We start from the raw sequence: 16,048 nt of genomic DNA on the forward strand, positions 1-16,048 counted from the left end.
TAAAAGATATGGTTTACGCAATGGAACCCGACTACAGGTCCAATCAATGGCTATCAGGTTATTGAGGCACAAATCTTATTTGGAAGTAAAATTGGTGCTCAAAGGCTTATCTCTAGATTTCAATTAATACCCTAAGATAAAATGACTCTGTAAATATTGAAAAGGAAACAAATTTCTCTCGCCGTATCTTTTGTCATTCCAATAAATAAAAGTCAAGGACATTCACTATGTAAGGTTGGTTTGTTTCTAAAAAAAGTAGTTTTTACATATGACCAACTACATGTGACATTGTCCAAAGTAAAAAATATAGTTATGTCAATTTATGTAAAGATTGTTAAATTATATAATTTCTATTTTTAAACCTGTGTAATACACGGGTCTAATAATCTAGTTTAATATAAATTGTAGATAAACCATCTACTTAATTGTAAATAATTTTTATTATTTAATATAAATTGTAGATAATTATTATTTAATTTAAATTATTAAATTTAATATATGTTTCAAACATTTAAAAAATAACGGATAAAGTTCCATAAAATATCGTATTATTTATTTATATTAATTACTACGTTAAAAATTATATCTTAATAATTGAATCAAATATCGAGCATTTTCATAACAAGAGTGGAGGGAACGATTTTTTTGCTTAACAAATTATTTATTTATTTAAGAGTAAATTACGATTTTGACCCCTGTGGTTATATCAATTTTACCCTTTTAGCCCAAAAAAAGAATTTTTGAGCATTTTCATAACGAGAGTGGAGGGAACAATTATCTTGCTTAACAAATTATTTATTTAAGAGTAAATTACGATTTTGGCCCCTGTGGTTATATCACGTTTACCCTTTTAGCCCAAAAAAAGAATTTTTTAACATCTGAGCCCCTAACGTCTTTTTTTCTAACCCTTTTGGACTAAAAGGGTAAAAGTGATATAACCACATGTGCCAAAATCGTAATTTAAAATGCAAGAAGAATAATAACTACATTTATCATACTAATGAATTTATCCAAAAATAACCATTCATTTAAGATGCAAATCACGTCCAGATATTTAAATTTTAAAGTTATATATAATTACCAATATTTATACTTATCTAATTAATTTAAGTATTATTTTGTAGCTATAATTTATCTAATTGGCTAATTGCTATATGTCTAATCTCGACATTTCAATAATTTTTAAGAACTAATAAATTAAGACCACTGTTATTTAACTAAAACTTAGGTTATTAAATGTATGTTCACATGACTTTTAAAACTCATGAGAAAGTAGATGATACATTTGTCTTCTAATCGATGGTTCAAATGCTTTCATATTTATAAACTTGACAAACATCACAAGTTTTGATAATACATGGCACAAAATTTTGTTTGGATATTAGAAAAGCGTCTTAAAATATCGTTTTTTAATTATTAAATCTCCGTTATTAACTATTTGATTTTTTATTTACTTAACCCGTATAATACACGGGGTTATAACCTAGTAGGAAAATATATGAGAAAGCAGCTGCAGCAAATAAAAGAATTTCATTTCATTTATTAGTATAAGATGATTTATCCTTCAAAAATCACTTAAATATTTAGTGAGATATGCTTAATTTCCGATCTATATTAATATATTATCACAATTTAACATTAAAAATTAATGATTAATATTTATTATTCTAACTTTAAATTTAAACCTTAAAAATTAATGATTAATAATTTATTATTTTAACTTTAAATTTAAATCACGTTCGAATGGGACGGGATGGGATGGATACTTATTTAAACCTGAATTGATTCTTTATCGCTTCATGTTCTTCCAGAAACCCTAAATTCTGGAAATTCACTATGGATTTAAAGGGTAAGATTCTATATCTTTGTTATATATTTGCTTACTTTGGTTTTAGGATTTCACCGTTGTCAATGATCACGGAAACAAGTTTTATATATAGACCGATTTATTTAGGATTTCACCGTTGGGGTAAAGGAGGTTAATCTCGGATTGAAAGCCCCATAACCCCCTTTATCCCAACATAAATTCCCATAACATATGTGTATAGTGGATAACCCCGTAAACCCCCCCTTCAATTATATATATAATACCTATGTATGTATAGGTTTGAGAGAGATAAAAAAAAACCGCAGCCCATAACCCCCCATAACGCCCAGGTGGCGGTGTTTTGGGCGTTATAGGGCGCTATTGGTTGTTTTCACACCCTCATACATGGCCTAAAGATATAAAAACCGGGATATCGATTATAGGTTGTGTCTCATAATCGAACTAAATCGACCTATAGACACCATAGCATTTACATATAGACACTCAATGTACAACCATCTGTTCTTTTATAAGTAACTCAATTTCTGTTTTTCTTAAATGTAATAAACAGCAAATAATAAGCGGAGCCAGGTAACTATCGCGGAAGCAAATGGAATCGGTAACTTGCCCGAGCATTTGAGTGACTCAGTGTTAGAGCGGCTCCCAATCCGAGATATTATAAGGACAAGCATTCTTTCAAAAAAGTGGAGGTACAAATGGACTACAACTAGGGCATTGGTTTTTGATGAGCAGTTTTCAAATAAGTTGAAAAAATATGGAGCATTTGGTAGATATGGATTTATAAGGGTCATAAACCAAGTCTTGCTTATTCACAAGGGTTCTATCTCCAAATTTTATCTCTATATACCAAGCATGCATCTTGATAACTTCCTAGAAGTTGATCAATGGTTACTATTCTTATCAACAAAAGGTCTAGAGGATCTCACTCTTGCTAACTCAAGTCAACCTTATCAACTTCCATTTTGTGTGTTCTCTTGTCTCGAGCTGACAAAGTTGGAACTTACGCGATGTATCTTCAAGCCACCACTTAAGTTTGAAGGATTTCTCTTTCTCGAAAGCCTCGTTCTAAATTATATCGATTTTAGGACTCAAGTAGGCGGAACTGGGATCAACTTACCACAACTTAAGAAGTTGACCATGCGTTCATGCATTAATGCATTCAATCTTCAAATCAAGGCTACACAATTGCAGAGTTTAGTAGTCAAGAATTGCCATGATGTCATGTTGCTGGAGTTATTGCATAGTCAATGGCTTGCTTCGGTTTGTATAATTCTGGGGAAACCCATAAAAGACTATGTAAGACTCAAAAAGATGAATCTCGCATTGATGTTCTCTCACATGCCTAAAGTTCAATGCTTGTCTATTGATGCTCATTTTCTTAAGGTATGATGGATATTGGATTTAAATAACATCAACTTTTACCAATTAGCCGAAAACACTCTCAATTTTCGATTTGTATCACATCACTCCCAACTTTCAACTAATTTTCCTCTGTGGCACTCCTTAACCAGTTAGCTGATGTCAAACGCCACGTCAGCTGCCATGTCATCAAAAAATGTCACATCAGCTGCCACGTCAGCTGCCATGTCATCAAAAAATGTCACATCAGCTGCCACGTCATATGTCGCATCAGCAAAAAGGGCCACATCAAATAAGCAAATACTAAATAGGTTAGATTTCAGTTAGTTAGGGAGTGCTAAAGGAAAATAAGTTGAAAGTGTTGTACAAATCGAAAGTTGAGAGTGTTATCGACCAATTGGTGAAAGTATGGGTTATTTAAATCCAATATCCCAAAAATTAATTTTGGAAATAAAATTTCACCGTTATATAGTTCACACGTTTTCTGACTTAAAATCTCACTTTCAACTCCTAGGTTTTTATTGCGGAAAAGCCAGAGTGGTTTCCACATGTGGTTAATAATTTAAAGCGTTTGAGGCTGATAGATTTTTCACTTGGTGATTTGGATGATCTACATGGTGTTCTTTGTTTGCTTCGAAACTCACCGAATCTAGTAGAATTGCGTATGACGCATACTGAGACGGCAAAATCATCTTATTACTTACCCATGCATATGCAACCTGGTGTGGAACCAGCTTCAAATCATTTGGAATCACCAGACTGCCTGGACCAAACATTGAATCGGTTACGAACCATTGACTTATCACCTTTCCAAGGATCAAAAACACAATTGCTTTATGTAAAGATGTTACTTGCTCATTCCCCATCTCTTGAGAAGTTTACCATCCAAGCAGATGGAGCTTTGAATGGTAATAAAAGGTTTGACATTGCTAAGGATCTTATGCGGTTCCCTAGAGCCTCGGCGAAAGCAGAAATGATCTACTTGGACCCCAAGACATGTAAGAATGTCTAACTACATTGCAAATTTGTTATTTACTTTCATCTAATTTTTATTGTTCTGATTAATGTGGGGCAATAGAATACTACAATACATGGGAAATGGTTTATGAGAAACTTTAAATTATAGTAAGAGTTAACGATATTCTGGAAACATAGTCACTCGGTCGTGCACACTCTTTCGAAACTTATGAACAATAGTTACCTTTCAACAAAACTAAAGGTTACAATGGCTAAAGAAAGTCAAGTTCTCATTACTAGTTGTTGTGGCATAACCTTATTTTGCAAAAGATGGAATAATTCCTTTACTATATAGATATATACAGAGGAGGGTTTAATGGAGAATACTAAAAAGTGAGGAATCTGGTAATCATGCATTTAACATGTTAAAAATCATTTAAAAAAAAATTCAGAGCTTTTGCATATATAAATACATGTAGAAGCCTTTTTAATAAAAAGAATTCTTAAAAAATAGTAAAAAAAAGGTTAAAAAATTAGAAAATAATTTTTTTATTGGAATAGCTTCTACATCTTTGTATGCAAAAGCTTCGAAATTTTTTTTGAAAAAAATAATGTTAACATTTTAAATTGCATTTTTAAGATATATTTAACATGTTAAATACACTATTCCCCGATTTCCCATTTTATGGTGCATCTACTTTTATATGTAAATGTTTTGTTCACCTTGTTATTTTTGCAGGATGCTTGTGGTTATACATGTAAGCAAGATGGTTGGAGGAAAGCGAAAGTGTTATATTTGTGTACCCAGGTTCACAAGAAGGTTTAAATTTGGTTGTCTTCGTATCATGAGCTTACGTGAAACTATTAATTATATTGTTCTTCTTGTGTGAAACTATGAATTTTATTGCGTTGGACATATTCCGTTCACGAGAATGTATGGTTATGAACTAGTATATATGAAAATGGTAAGATGGTGTGTGTTCAATTGAGTCTATCTTTATATTTTACAATATAACTTGGATTGCGACCCGCCGCAATGCGGCGGGATTCTTTAATTATAACTATGTCGATCTAGGACCCGCACGTTATGTTAAACCTGTCAAACGGGGAAAAACAGACGATGTAAAAACGTTCACCCACACACGCACGTTGCGTCATATTAACTCGCAAAATTTAGAACGAAACGTAAAAACGTTAAACCAAAGACGCACGTTGCAATGTGTTAAGTCACAAAATTTAGAACCAAGCATAAAGCGAAAAATTTGCGGAAAATGAAAATTATAAAGGACCATAGTTGAAAGTAAAAAAAGTTAAGAGGATAGATTGCAAAAGATAAAAAGTTTTGGGTTAAAAATAAAAAAACAAATAGTTTTGTGTTGAAAGTAATTTATGAAATACTTTTGGATGAAAAGTAAAAAAAATCATTTTTTTGGAAAACCCCCAAAGCCAACGTTACGACAACCATATGCATAACCATTTTTTCTTTGAAAAACCCCCAAAGCACACCCCGCGTTGCGGCGGGGCGTAAAACGGTGTCAAATAGTACGAATGTCACACAACCGTCATCGACCACCAACACTGACTCGACCTAGGATATGCGTGTTGCGATGAACCTGTCAAACATGGAAAAATAGAGGTAAAAACGTTGAACCACACATGTATGTTGCGTCGTATTAACTCAAAAAATTTAGAACTATACTTAAAACGAAAATTTGCGAAAGATGAAAAGTATAAGTGAGAAAAGTTGTAAAGTTAAATTGCAAATAATGAAAAGTTTTAGGTTAAAGTTAGAAAAACAAATTATGTAGGGTTAAAACTGTAAAATGTAAAAACCTTTAGGTTAAAAGTAAAAAAAATCAACTTTTTTTTGATAAATACCCAAAGCACAATGTTCAATTTATGATGCATATATAACTTGCTAATTTATATATGGAATAATAAATTGTGTAAGTTTGTTTTGAGTTTTATGCTACCTTCATTGTGCTCTAAAACAAACAAATGTAAAGAAAAATAATTAGAAGATATGTATGAGATTTAGAAGGATAAAGTTATAACTTCAGTGCAGTAAGAATTTGGTAGAGATGGATGTCCAACTGCCCCATTATTGTAACACACAATAAACATAGTGTAAAGATTAAATAGACATGGGTCTTAACATCAGAACTAAAGTAAGTTTTTATTTTTATTTTTTTGATTTTTTTTCTATCTACTTAAGCATTGTGTTTTAGTTGCAAAAAATGTAAAAAAAAAATCGCGTATTTACTCTAGTAGAGTAATTTGTGTATAATTATACTACTAATGTATACACGAAAAATTGTTTTTTTAAGATTTTGGTACTAAAATAGTTGTTTGACAAGATGGGGAAAAATTTCAAAAGAAAAAATATATCCCTTCTTTACTTCTCATGTTACTCATTTGTATCGAAACATAGTCAGTATTTACACAATACAAATTTTATGAACGTAAAGTTAACAACCAATCTCACCTTATTCACTGTAGTTCTGTACTACCTAAGGTAAACCTATTGTCATAGGCTATTGGTTTCCAACTTTTGTTGCGACACTTAGTTCCTACTTGGTTCAGGGTTCTTTTTTTCTTACATGCATTGATAAACAACTTGCATCGGAATAAAATATTATTAGTTGCTTTCATGTAGGGATCATAATGAACCTTAATTCAGGGCTAAACACGTTTCCATCATGTCTTTGGTATGTCTCAACAGACATCTTACTAGATTTCGAATCTAACCAAATTGGCTTCAAGTCTAATCGACTTAATGGACTCGTTATGACCATTGTGTGCCACACTTATCATATCTTTGCAATATTTATTTGGATTATCAAAATCTTTATTACCAAACCTTTCTCATTCAAATGCAAGTTATTACCTCTACATTTAAGTGTTATTGAATAACTTCCAAATGAGCCCCTTTCTTCTCAATTTTGAGAAAACTTCTCAAGTACCATTTTTACATACCCTAAAAACGTGTAATGTCACTAATGATGACTTTCATACACCCGTGATAAAAAAACAAACATCTATCTATATCTTTGTATTATTAGTCATCCAAATATATTACTCTACTCAGATTATAGTTGCTTACTAGAGCTTCTAAGCTATATGAGTTCTCGTATGAGACCGGTTAGAGTTATCATCAATGAAATGAAGTTACAGACTTACAGTTAAAAACAGGGTTGGGAATGAATGGAATACACAAGGCAGGGTTGTAAGGTGTTGTTGATGGTGAAATTACAAAATTACCCCTGGGGTAACAGTGAAAGTAATGGCGGAATGAGGGGCAGATCGATGTGAACTGGAAACGTTGAGGACTCATGTCCAAATGCTTAAACCGATTAAAACATGAAACTTGTCACATTATATAAAAAGTTAACAAAAATCACTTAATTAACTTTAAATTTCTTAATATGATTAGACCCAACAAATTAGAGAATTAATCCTAATTTTTATAATGTGTAACATCATTATTAGAAGTAGTTTTATACAACTGTGCGATTATCAAGTTTATAAAAGTTGGAAACCTTTTAATATTTAGCAGCGACTGACCACACCACCATATTGAACACAAAATGAAGTCCAAAAAACCAGTAGATAAAGAAAACAATCTGAACGATGATACATTCTCTTTGCTTGAAAATAAAAGTATCCGACTCTCAACGACAAAACAACCAAACAATCTATCAAACCTAAAGTTGAAAACACAAAATCTCGACACCCACCTCATCATTCTAGTTCATCCTCCTGATCAACTCGTTGATGAAATCTTCACGGTTGCCGGCATCTCCACCTTCAACATAATGATTTCTTTTCTTTTTCAGACCACCCAAGGGTGCCTTCAACTTGAAAGGCCACAAGAAGTTGTTGGCTTCTTTGAAATGCGGACCAGCAGTTAAAATTTCGTGAATAAGATCTTCAACACAGATGATACCGAACTTTCCAAGACCCTGTCGTCCACAAAAACAATTTAATAATTATTTATATTGCATAATTTAGAAAAGATTACAACAAAAAGATGTAAAAACAAACCTGTTCAACAATCGAGTTGTCAGTTAGAGGGATTCTTTGCTTGTTAAGCTTTCCATATCCTCTCTTGTAAATCAACTCCTTCACACTCTTCAAGTTAGGGTAACTGTGAGGAATCATATGTTTAGCTTAAATATACAAATAAGTAAGACTTTAAATCTGATTTTGGTGAAGATATATATATATATATATACCCATAGGTAACATATGGCTCAACCCTGTGTAGCATGTTCAATGTGGCTTTGTTCACTTTCAAGAACACACCATTGAAAATCTGGTTGACAAAAACAGAAATATGTTAAAACAAAGAAAATAGCAAACACAGTGATTTGTTTTGTTTAAAAAACAGCTCAAAGCTACATAAACCATTTGACTTTTAGTAAGCTATCAAAATCTAGTTACTTATCAAGATTCAAGCGACAACAATAGAGAAAAACACTTCAAACTAACTTTCACATGATTGTTCAAACTTTTTCTAAAGTAAAGATATTCTAGAAAAACGGCGTTCCAACATGAAGTAAAGATAACTTAATCATCTATAACATATTGATATCACAATTTGTTTTCCGATGAGTTGTAAAAACAAAATACCGATTTCTACTAGTTTATGGATCAATGCGTGTTCACACATTTCATCAGAAACATTTTTGGGTGTAAAAAAATGCAAAAAGATGCAACTTTAAGAAAACCTATGACGCAGTTTGAACCAAAATTCAAATGCATGTTCTTTGGCTGACAATTTCAAAATTCACATTCATAAAAATGCACCCAGATCACATGTAATTCTCAAAATTATATATCTACTGAAACAGAAAACAAAAGCATAAACTAAAAGTTATAGCAATTCACCTGTCTCAGACGCAGAAGCTGCAAAATCTTCTTAGACTTTGGGTCCATTGCATTGATACTAGACGTTACAAATGAGAAAAAAAAATTACTTATAAATATAGAACAACAATACACTTACACGTTAAACAGAGAAGATATAGTTAAAAGAACTGAAAATGCCAACAAAACTTACCCTCGAATACGAATAATGAACAGCATCTTTGCCTCAGGGTTCACGTAAAATCCACCTTTCAGTCTAGCCTCACGCTTGAGCTGAATCAACTCCTTGTCCTTAATTAAAAACAAACAAACATAAATGTCAAACTACCAATAAATAAACCAACAAATCAAAAAAAATAATAATAAAAAACAAAAAAATGGAGATACCTGAGCCTCATACTCCTTGCTATACTGCTTAGCCCTGTTAAAGATCAACTTCCGGTTAGCTGCATTCTTCTTCTTCAACTCTGCATCCTCTTGCTTCTTTGCAAGAGCCCACTCCTCGTTTCTCTTTTGCTTCTTCAACACAGACTCTGGAACAACTGATCCTCCCTTGGCAACTTCAGCCATTTCTTCGTTCTAAACACACGTTTATTGTAAAATACAAATTTCAATTCATACTCGACAAAATAACACATTTCATACTAAAAAAACACATCTTTAAATTACTTAACAACAGCCATCTTCCACACAAATAAAGGTCAAAACTCTATATAAAACAATCAATTTTCGAAGATCAAAATATCAACATCAGTAATCCACAGTTGACTGGATCAATGAAGGTATAAATAACATATATACGTATCTATAATTCATGAGATCGAACAGAACAAAATGTCAAGTAAAAACACATTTCAAACATACATATACAAACAGGTAAAACATTCACTGTTTCTAAAATCAGAAGAACATCCGTAAATCTTAATTGACTGAATCGATGAGCTAATAAAAAACATATACATGAATATATCCGTCAAAAAACCTAACAGCTAGAAACGATAGAACAAGCAATGTTTCTAAACTAATAACATCGGTAATTCACAGTTGATTAAAGCGATGGACGTATCAAAAACATATATCCGTATGTATTGAGGATTGATGAGATCGTAGAGCTAGAAACGATAGAGAATACGATGTGATTGTAAGAAAGGTTAGAAAAGCATACCTAATGTTAGCGGCACCGGCGACGTAGAGAAATCACTTCACTTGTGCCTACACGATGAAGGCGATGATAGTGGAATTAGGGTTTTGTAGGGTGTGTGTTTTAAAACCAGACTTGGGTTTTAAGTGTGGCCCAGTGGGCTTTATTTTTGTAAGTGTTGGATTGACTTCTGGGCTTTGACTTAATATATCATGCAAATGGCCTTTCACTTATTTTGAACTCACGTTGATGAAGTTAACGGACTCTAAATAGAGTGGGGGAGAATGAGCCACAACTAAACCAATGTTTTAAAAATCGGTTTTTAAATCGTATTGGGTTAGGCTCAGATATAGTTCAACCGGTTGAAGCAGGTTGTACCGAATAGGGCCGGCTCAACGTTTCTCGGGGCCTAAAGCGAACGATGAAATAGATGCCTTTTGTTAGTATAAGGTTTTTTAGAGTGTAGCAATTTTTTGTTTTTCTTTTGACAATGGCACTTCTTAAAATAACATATCTATATTTCATTTAACATATCATTCTTGTTTCAGTAATAACCATTAATATCTAAAGAGTAAATTACAGGTTTTGTCCTTTATGTTTAAATCAAATTTCAGGCGTTGTCCTTTTGGCCAAAAGTTTACAGGCGGTGTCCTTTACCTTTCAAAATCTTACACCTTTTGTCCTTTAAAAATGTCATGTGCAATGCACATGAGGATAAAATGGTAATTTACTCTTTTAAATATTTATGTATTGCTTCCTCTTCACTTCCAACCCAATCTTATTCCAACTTTCTTCCCCTCGTTTTCTCTCTGCTTTTTTGTTATTTACCCAACCCGACTGCTCTATAACTCAAACACTTGATCACATTTCAAGAACCAACAAAATTGTCATATTTATCTTCGAAGTTCCAATCTTTCTTCCATAATTTCCCAAAAAACACACACCCATTTGGGAATACTGATCAAAAAGGTCAAATACCCGTCACACCCAGTTCAGATCAGTTGTTTCAAGATTCAAGAATGGAAAAAGATGCTTTCTTTAACAATGGAACCCACCGTCCCCAGCCACCACTGACCACCACCCTCAACCATTACCACCTTTCATCATCTACAAACTTTCCGATCTCAAACCTGCGACAACTACCCCACCGCCGTACACTCCGTCGTCTTCAATCTCAGATCTGGTCTGTCGTCAACGATCTCAACCATATCAAATCCCGAACCATCGCCACCGGTGTAGCAGCCTGGGGGCCGCCGTGAAACCATCACCACCGTCGTAACTGTTGGTCGCCGTGCCTGAGATGCAACTAAGATGATAGTGGTCAACCCAATCTCGGTCAACAAGTACAGATCTGAGGTGTGGGTTGGTGCGGTGGTGGTGTGGGGGTGGTGTTGGCGTTGTGCGGTAGTAGTGCTGGTGTGAGGGTGGTGGTGGCAGGTAATGGTGCTAGTGAGAGAGTAAAGAGGGAAAGAGTATGTCACTGAGAAAGAGAGTGTGTTAAGAGATTTATAATTTATTTTTGTTTATTTTATTAAAATTTAAATTCATTAAAATGGTTTTCTTAAGTAAAAAAAAAATTACCCTCATGTGCATTGCACATGACATTTTTAACTGAGATTTCTAACCAAGTTTAGCGTAAAGGACAAGACGTGCAAGATTTTGAAAGGTAAATGACACCGCCTGTAAACTTTTGGCCAAAAGGACAACGCCTGAAATTTGATGTAATCATAAAGGACAAAACTTGTAATTTACTCATATCTAAATTGTTTCAGTAATAACCGTTAATATCTAAATTGAATAACTTAATACATACTATTTCTTTCACTCTATTTTTATCAATACACACATAAACTTGTAGTTTGAGACCAAAATATATATTTCATTAAATAAAAGTTTCTTAGATATAAATATAACTAAATAAATTAGGGCAAAAAATTGTAATTTATATAAGAGTTAATTACACAAATGGGTCCTGTGGTTTATACCTAATTTCGCCTTTGGGTACTAACTTTTTATTTTAACAGATTTAGGTTCTATGGTTTCAATTTTGTAACACATTTGGGTACTAACACCAAAATTAGTTAATTAATGACTAAAATACCCTTGCATTTTTTTAAGTTTATCAATGTAACAAATTTGGGTACTAACACCTAATTTTATTTAAGTTTAAATCTATTTCACAAAATCTATTTATTTTTTTATTTTCATCTTTTTATTATATCTCTTAATTAACATAAAGTCTATTTATTTTTTTTATTTTCATATTTTTATTAAATTTCTTATTTAACATAAAATCTACTTGTTACACCAATATTTTTTTTAAATAGATTTTTTAAATAAAATCTACTAGCTATATAGTTTTATGTAAATTAAATTTCTTACTAGTTTTAAATAATGTAAACCTTATTCATTTTGAATTTTGGATATATATGATTGATAATAATAATAATAATAATAATAATAATAATAAATATCTTTCATGTAAAAAAAATTAAGTCATTTTTAACTCGTTTTTTATTCATTTACATTTTACTATTTTAGAAAGATATTTAATTTACATAAAATCTACTAGTTGCACCAGTAAAATCTACTAGCTATATAGTTTTATATAAATTAAATATCTATTTTACAAAAAAAAAAACGAGTTGAAAAAGGGTTATTTTTTTTAGTTTTATCTAAAATACCTAGCTATATAGTTTTATGTAAATTAAATATCTTTCTAAAATAGTAAAATGTAAATGAACAAAAAAAACGAGTTAAAAAAGGCTTAATTTTTTTTACATGAAAGATATTTGTTATTATCAATCATTTCAATCCAAAATTGAAAACGAAAATTTAATTTACATAAAACTATATAGCTAGTAGATTTTATTTAAAAAGATATTGGTGTAACAAGTAGATTTTATGTTAAATAAGAAATTTAATAAAAATATGAAAATAAAAAAAAAATAGAGTTCATGTTTGTTAAGAGATATAATAAAATAATGAAAAAAAAAATAAATAGATTTTGTAAAATTGATTTAAACTTAAATAAAATTAGATGTTAGTACCCCAAATGTGTTACATTGATAAACTTAAAAAAATGCAAGGGTATTTTAGTCATTAATTAACTAATTTTGGTGTTAGTACCCAAAGATGTTACAAAATTGAAATCATAGAACCTAAACCTGTTAAAAAAAAGAAGTTAGTACCCAAAGACGAAATTATGTATAAACCACAGGACCCATTTGTGTAATTAGCTCTTTATATAAGTTGTTAAATAAAACTATAAAAAAATCAAAAGGAAAAAGTATCACATTAGGTAATTAATGAATACTTAAAAAACAGAAGGGTAAATTCAGTAAATTGTGTGATTACTTTTAAAGGTAAAAAAGTAAGTATCAAATAATTATATTACTCGTCTAATTCACCTTTTTATTGTCTGAATGACTAGTTCATCTTCTCCAACAAAACCTTTGAGAAAAACAAAGGAGCTCACACAATTATGAATTAACCTATCTTTTCTGTTATTTTTCCCCTTCACTTTCTAGGAACATATACTACAAGAATCAAAGAGTTTTAGTTGTGAAAAACAACAATTACACCCTCTTAAAATTGGGGGCCTTAAAATTATGGGGTCTAAGGCCCTAGCTTTATTTGACTTATTGTTGGTGCATGCGTCTGTCAACTTCGTCTTGTATCGAGTCTTGCATTGTTCAGGGCACGAAGATCGAGAAATGAAGATAAAAAGTTAATTTCGCATGAAAGAAGTAATTCCGCACGGAATTACCATCTGGTAATTCTGCACGAAATCAGTTAATATCGTGTGAATCGTAATTTCGCATGTAATGTAATTCCGTGTGAAGCATATTTCGTGCGGAATTAGCATGTCTATATATAGCTGTAATATCGTTTCATTTGGTACGAAAGTAAGTTAAGATTTTCCGACGACGAAGCTCTGTCGAAGTGTCTACAGATTTGTAATTGTTACCAAATCAATAGAAAGACAGTTAAAAGTGATATTGAAGCTGAATCACACACAATATGTCTGTTTCCGCCTTTCATATTGTGTAGAACACCTCTGATCGACTCGTTCGGGTCAGAAAACGATCCTACATGTGGTATCAGAGCTCAGAAGGAGGAGTTCTGCAGATTTCAGCTTGATTTCATCTCTTTTTCTTACTTCTACACCTTTTCTTCTTAATTGAACAAGTTTCCACGGTTAAACTGATCTGAATTTCACATATTATAAGCAAAACAATGTTTTAATGAATCCTTGAAAGAATTGAACCATAATTCAATCTAAAACTGAAAATTTTGTAATTCCGTTTGAAAATCTGTTCGAACATGGTGACATCGGCATAATTTCTCTTGAAAATGTTCTTTAATTTCGCACGGGATTACACTGTTTAGCTAATTTCGTTTGAAAATACTTCTAATTCCACACGAAATTAGAATTTCGATTGAGTAATTTCGTTCCAAATCTAATTTCGTGTGAAAACTGAGTAATTTCGCACGAAATTACCTGATTCCGTTTGAAAGTTACTAATTTCGTTTGATAGACTTGTTTCAGGTTAATCTCGCTTGAAAGTAATCTCGTTTGAACTGGTATTCCGTTTGAAAGTTGTATTTCCGCATCAAGTGATCCCGCTTGAAAGTAATTCCGTTTGAACAGAACAGTGTTGTGAATTTTGAGAAACCGAATTATGGAAGAGGAATTTTATAACGCTTTTGCTACCCCGATCACAGTTACTCAGCAGACAATGTTGGAAAACGAAACGGGCACTATGCAAAAACCGCCCAAACTCATGAACATCGAGGAGTATAAGGGTTGGGAAGAACGGTTTGAGAACTGGGTACAAGCAAATTATTTGGATGCTTGGGAATGCATTGAAACGAAATACGTTAGACCAACAAATGATGACGAAGAGGTGATTGCTATCAAAGATCTTAGTGCCGAGGAGAAAAAGAAATACAAAAACGAAAAGATGATGATCAATTTACTGCAACAGGCAGTGAAAGAGGATATCTTGGTCTTACTGCAACACACTGGGAGTGCATATTCGATCTGGAAAGCATTACGATCTAAGTTTGTTGGAAGCCAAGAGATGATCAAAAACAAGAAATCACTTCTGAAAAAGGAGTTTGATTTATTTCGTAGTTTGAAAAATGAAAGCACAAAACAGATAATTGAAAGATACTGCAATCTGTTGGTAAACATGAAGAGGGTTAGCATCAACAAAGATAATGAAGAGTTGATTGAAAAACTGGCTGATGCATTGCCACATGAGACTTGGGGCACATACTTGATGATGTTAAGAAACAAGAAAGGATTCAATAATCTAACACTGAGCAAGTTTATTGAGAAGCTTGAAGCACAGGAAATGGAACAAATAAAGATTTCAAGAATGAAAGTGTTTGACGGTGACAAGATATTGGGCTGTACTACAAAGCCGGGTTGAATGAAAAGGCCAACATGTCACCGAAGGTTGAAACAACATTCAATGCAAAAAGCTCATCGGGAGGTTCGTCTAAAGAATCAAGCAGCAAAACGAGTTTTTCATCATATCCATCATTTGATCCGATTTTGGCAACAACAAAGAATGGCAGGAAGTTACAGTGCAACATTGTTTTGAATCTTGAGGATGATCAAGATTATACAGAAGAAGTTGCAAAAAGCCACATGTCTTTGCTGGGGACTGTTTTAGAATCATATGGGAGCTTTGTAGCCAGAAGGATCGGGAATCCAATGCTTACAAAAGAGGATTACGATCAAATAGATGCTGAAGAGATGGAATTGATGGATATAAAATGGTGTTTGGCGAGTGTGTTGAGGAGAGCTGAGAAATTCAAACAGATCACAGGAAGAGATGATCTACGTGAGGCTAATGTTTCTACTTTAGGTTTTGATAAAT

At 32.3% G+C, this 16,048-nt stretch overlaps 1 protein-coding gene and 1 non-coding gene across 2 annotated transcripts; one reads left to right on the plus strand and one right to left on the minus strand.

Moving 5' to 3' along the window:
• Positions 1-3,726: 3,726 nt before the first annotated feature.
• LOC110895228 lies at positions 3,727-5,071 on the plus strand. Its single transcript, XR_004875228.1, has 2 exons — positions 3,727-4,185; positions 4,884-5,071. It is a non-coding gene; the product is annotated as an uncharacterized LOC110895228 (transcript).
• Positions 5,072-7,732: 2,661 nt separating this feature from the next.
• LOC110895229 (60S ribosomal protein L7-4) lies at positions 7,733-10,305 on the minus strand. Its single transcript, XM_022142509.2, has 7 exons — positions 10,179-10,305; positions 9,401-9,592; positions 9,207-9,304; positions 9,035-9,092; positions 8,380-8,459; positions 8,189-8,291; positions 7,733-8,106 (listed from the first exon to the last, which is right to left on the minus strand). Exons 2-7 carry the CDS (start codon positions 9,581-9,583, stop codon positions 7,891-7,893), a joined length of 738 nt encoding a protein of 245 aa, XP_021998201.1. The 5' UTR covers positions 9,584-9,592; positions 10,179-10,305; the 3' UTR covers positions 7,733-7,890.
• Positions 10,306-16,048: the final 5,743 nt, after the last annotated feature.

This window comes from Helianthus annuus, chromosome 12 (assembly GCF_002127325.2).
Source record: "Helianthus annuus cultivar XRQ/B chromosome 12, HanXRQr2.0-SUNRISE, whole genome shotgun sequence".
NCBI lineage: Eukaryota > Viridiplantae > Streptophyta > Magnoliopsida > Asterales > Asteraceae > Helianthus > Helianthus annuus.

Coding starts and splice junctions, on each gene's coding strand:
- LOC110895229 (XM_022142509.2), bottom strand. CDS start 9,583: ATGGCTGAAGTTGCCAAGGGAGGATCAGTTGTTCCAGAGTCTGTGTTG. Junction 9,305..9,400: donor GCAAGGAGTATGAGGCTCAG/GTATCTCCATTT, acceptor TTTTTAATTAAG/GACAAGGAGTTGATTCAGCT. Junction 8,292..8,379: donor GAGCCATATGTTACCTATGG/GTATATATATAT, acceptor GATTCCTCACAG/TTACCCTAACTTGAAGAGTG.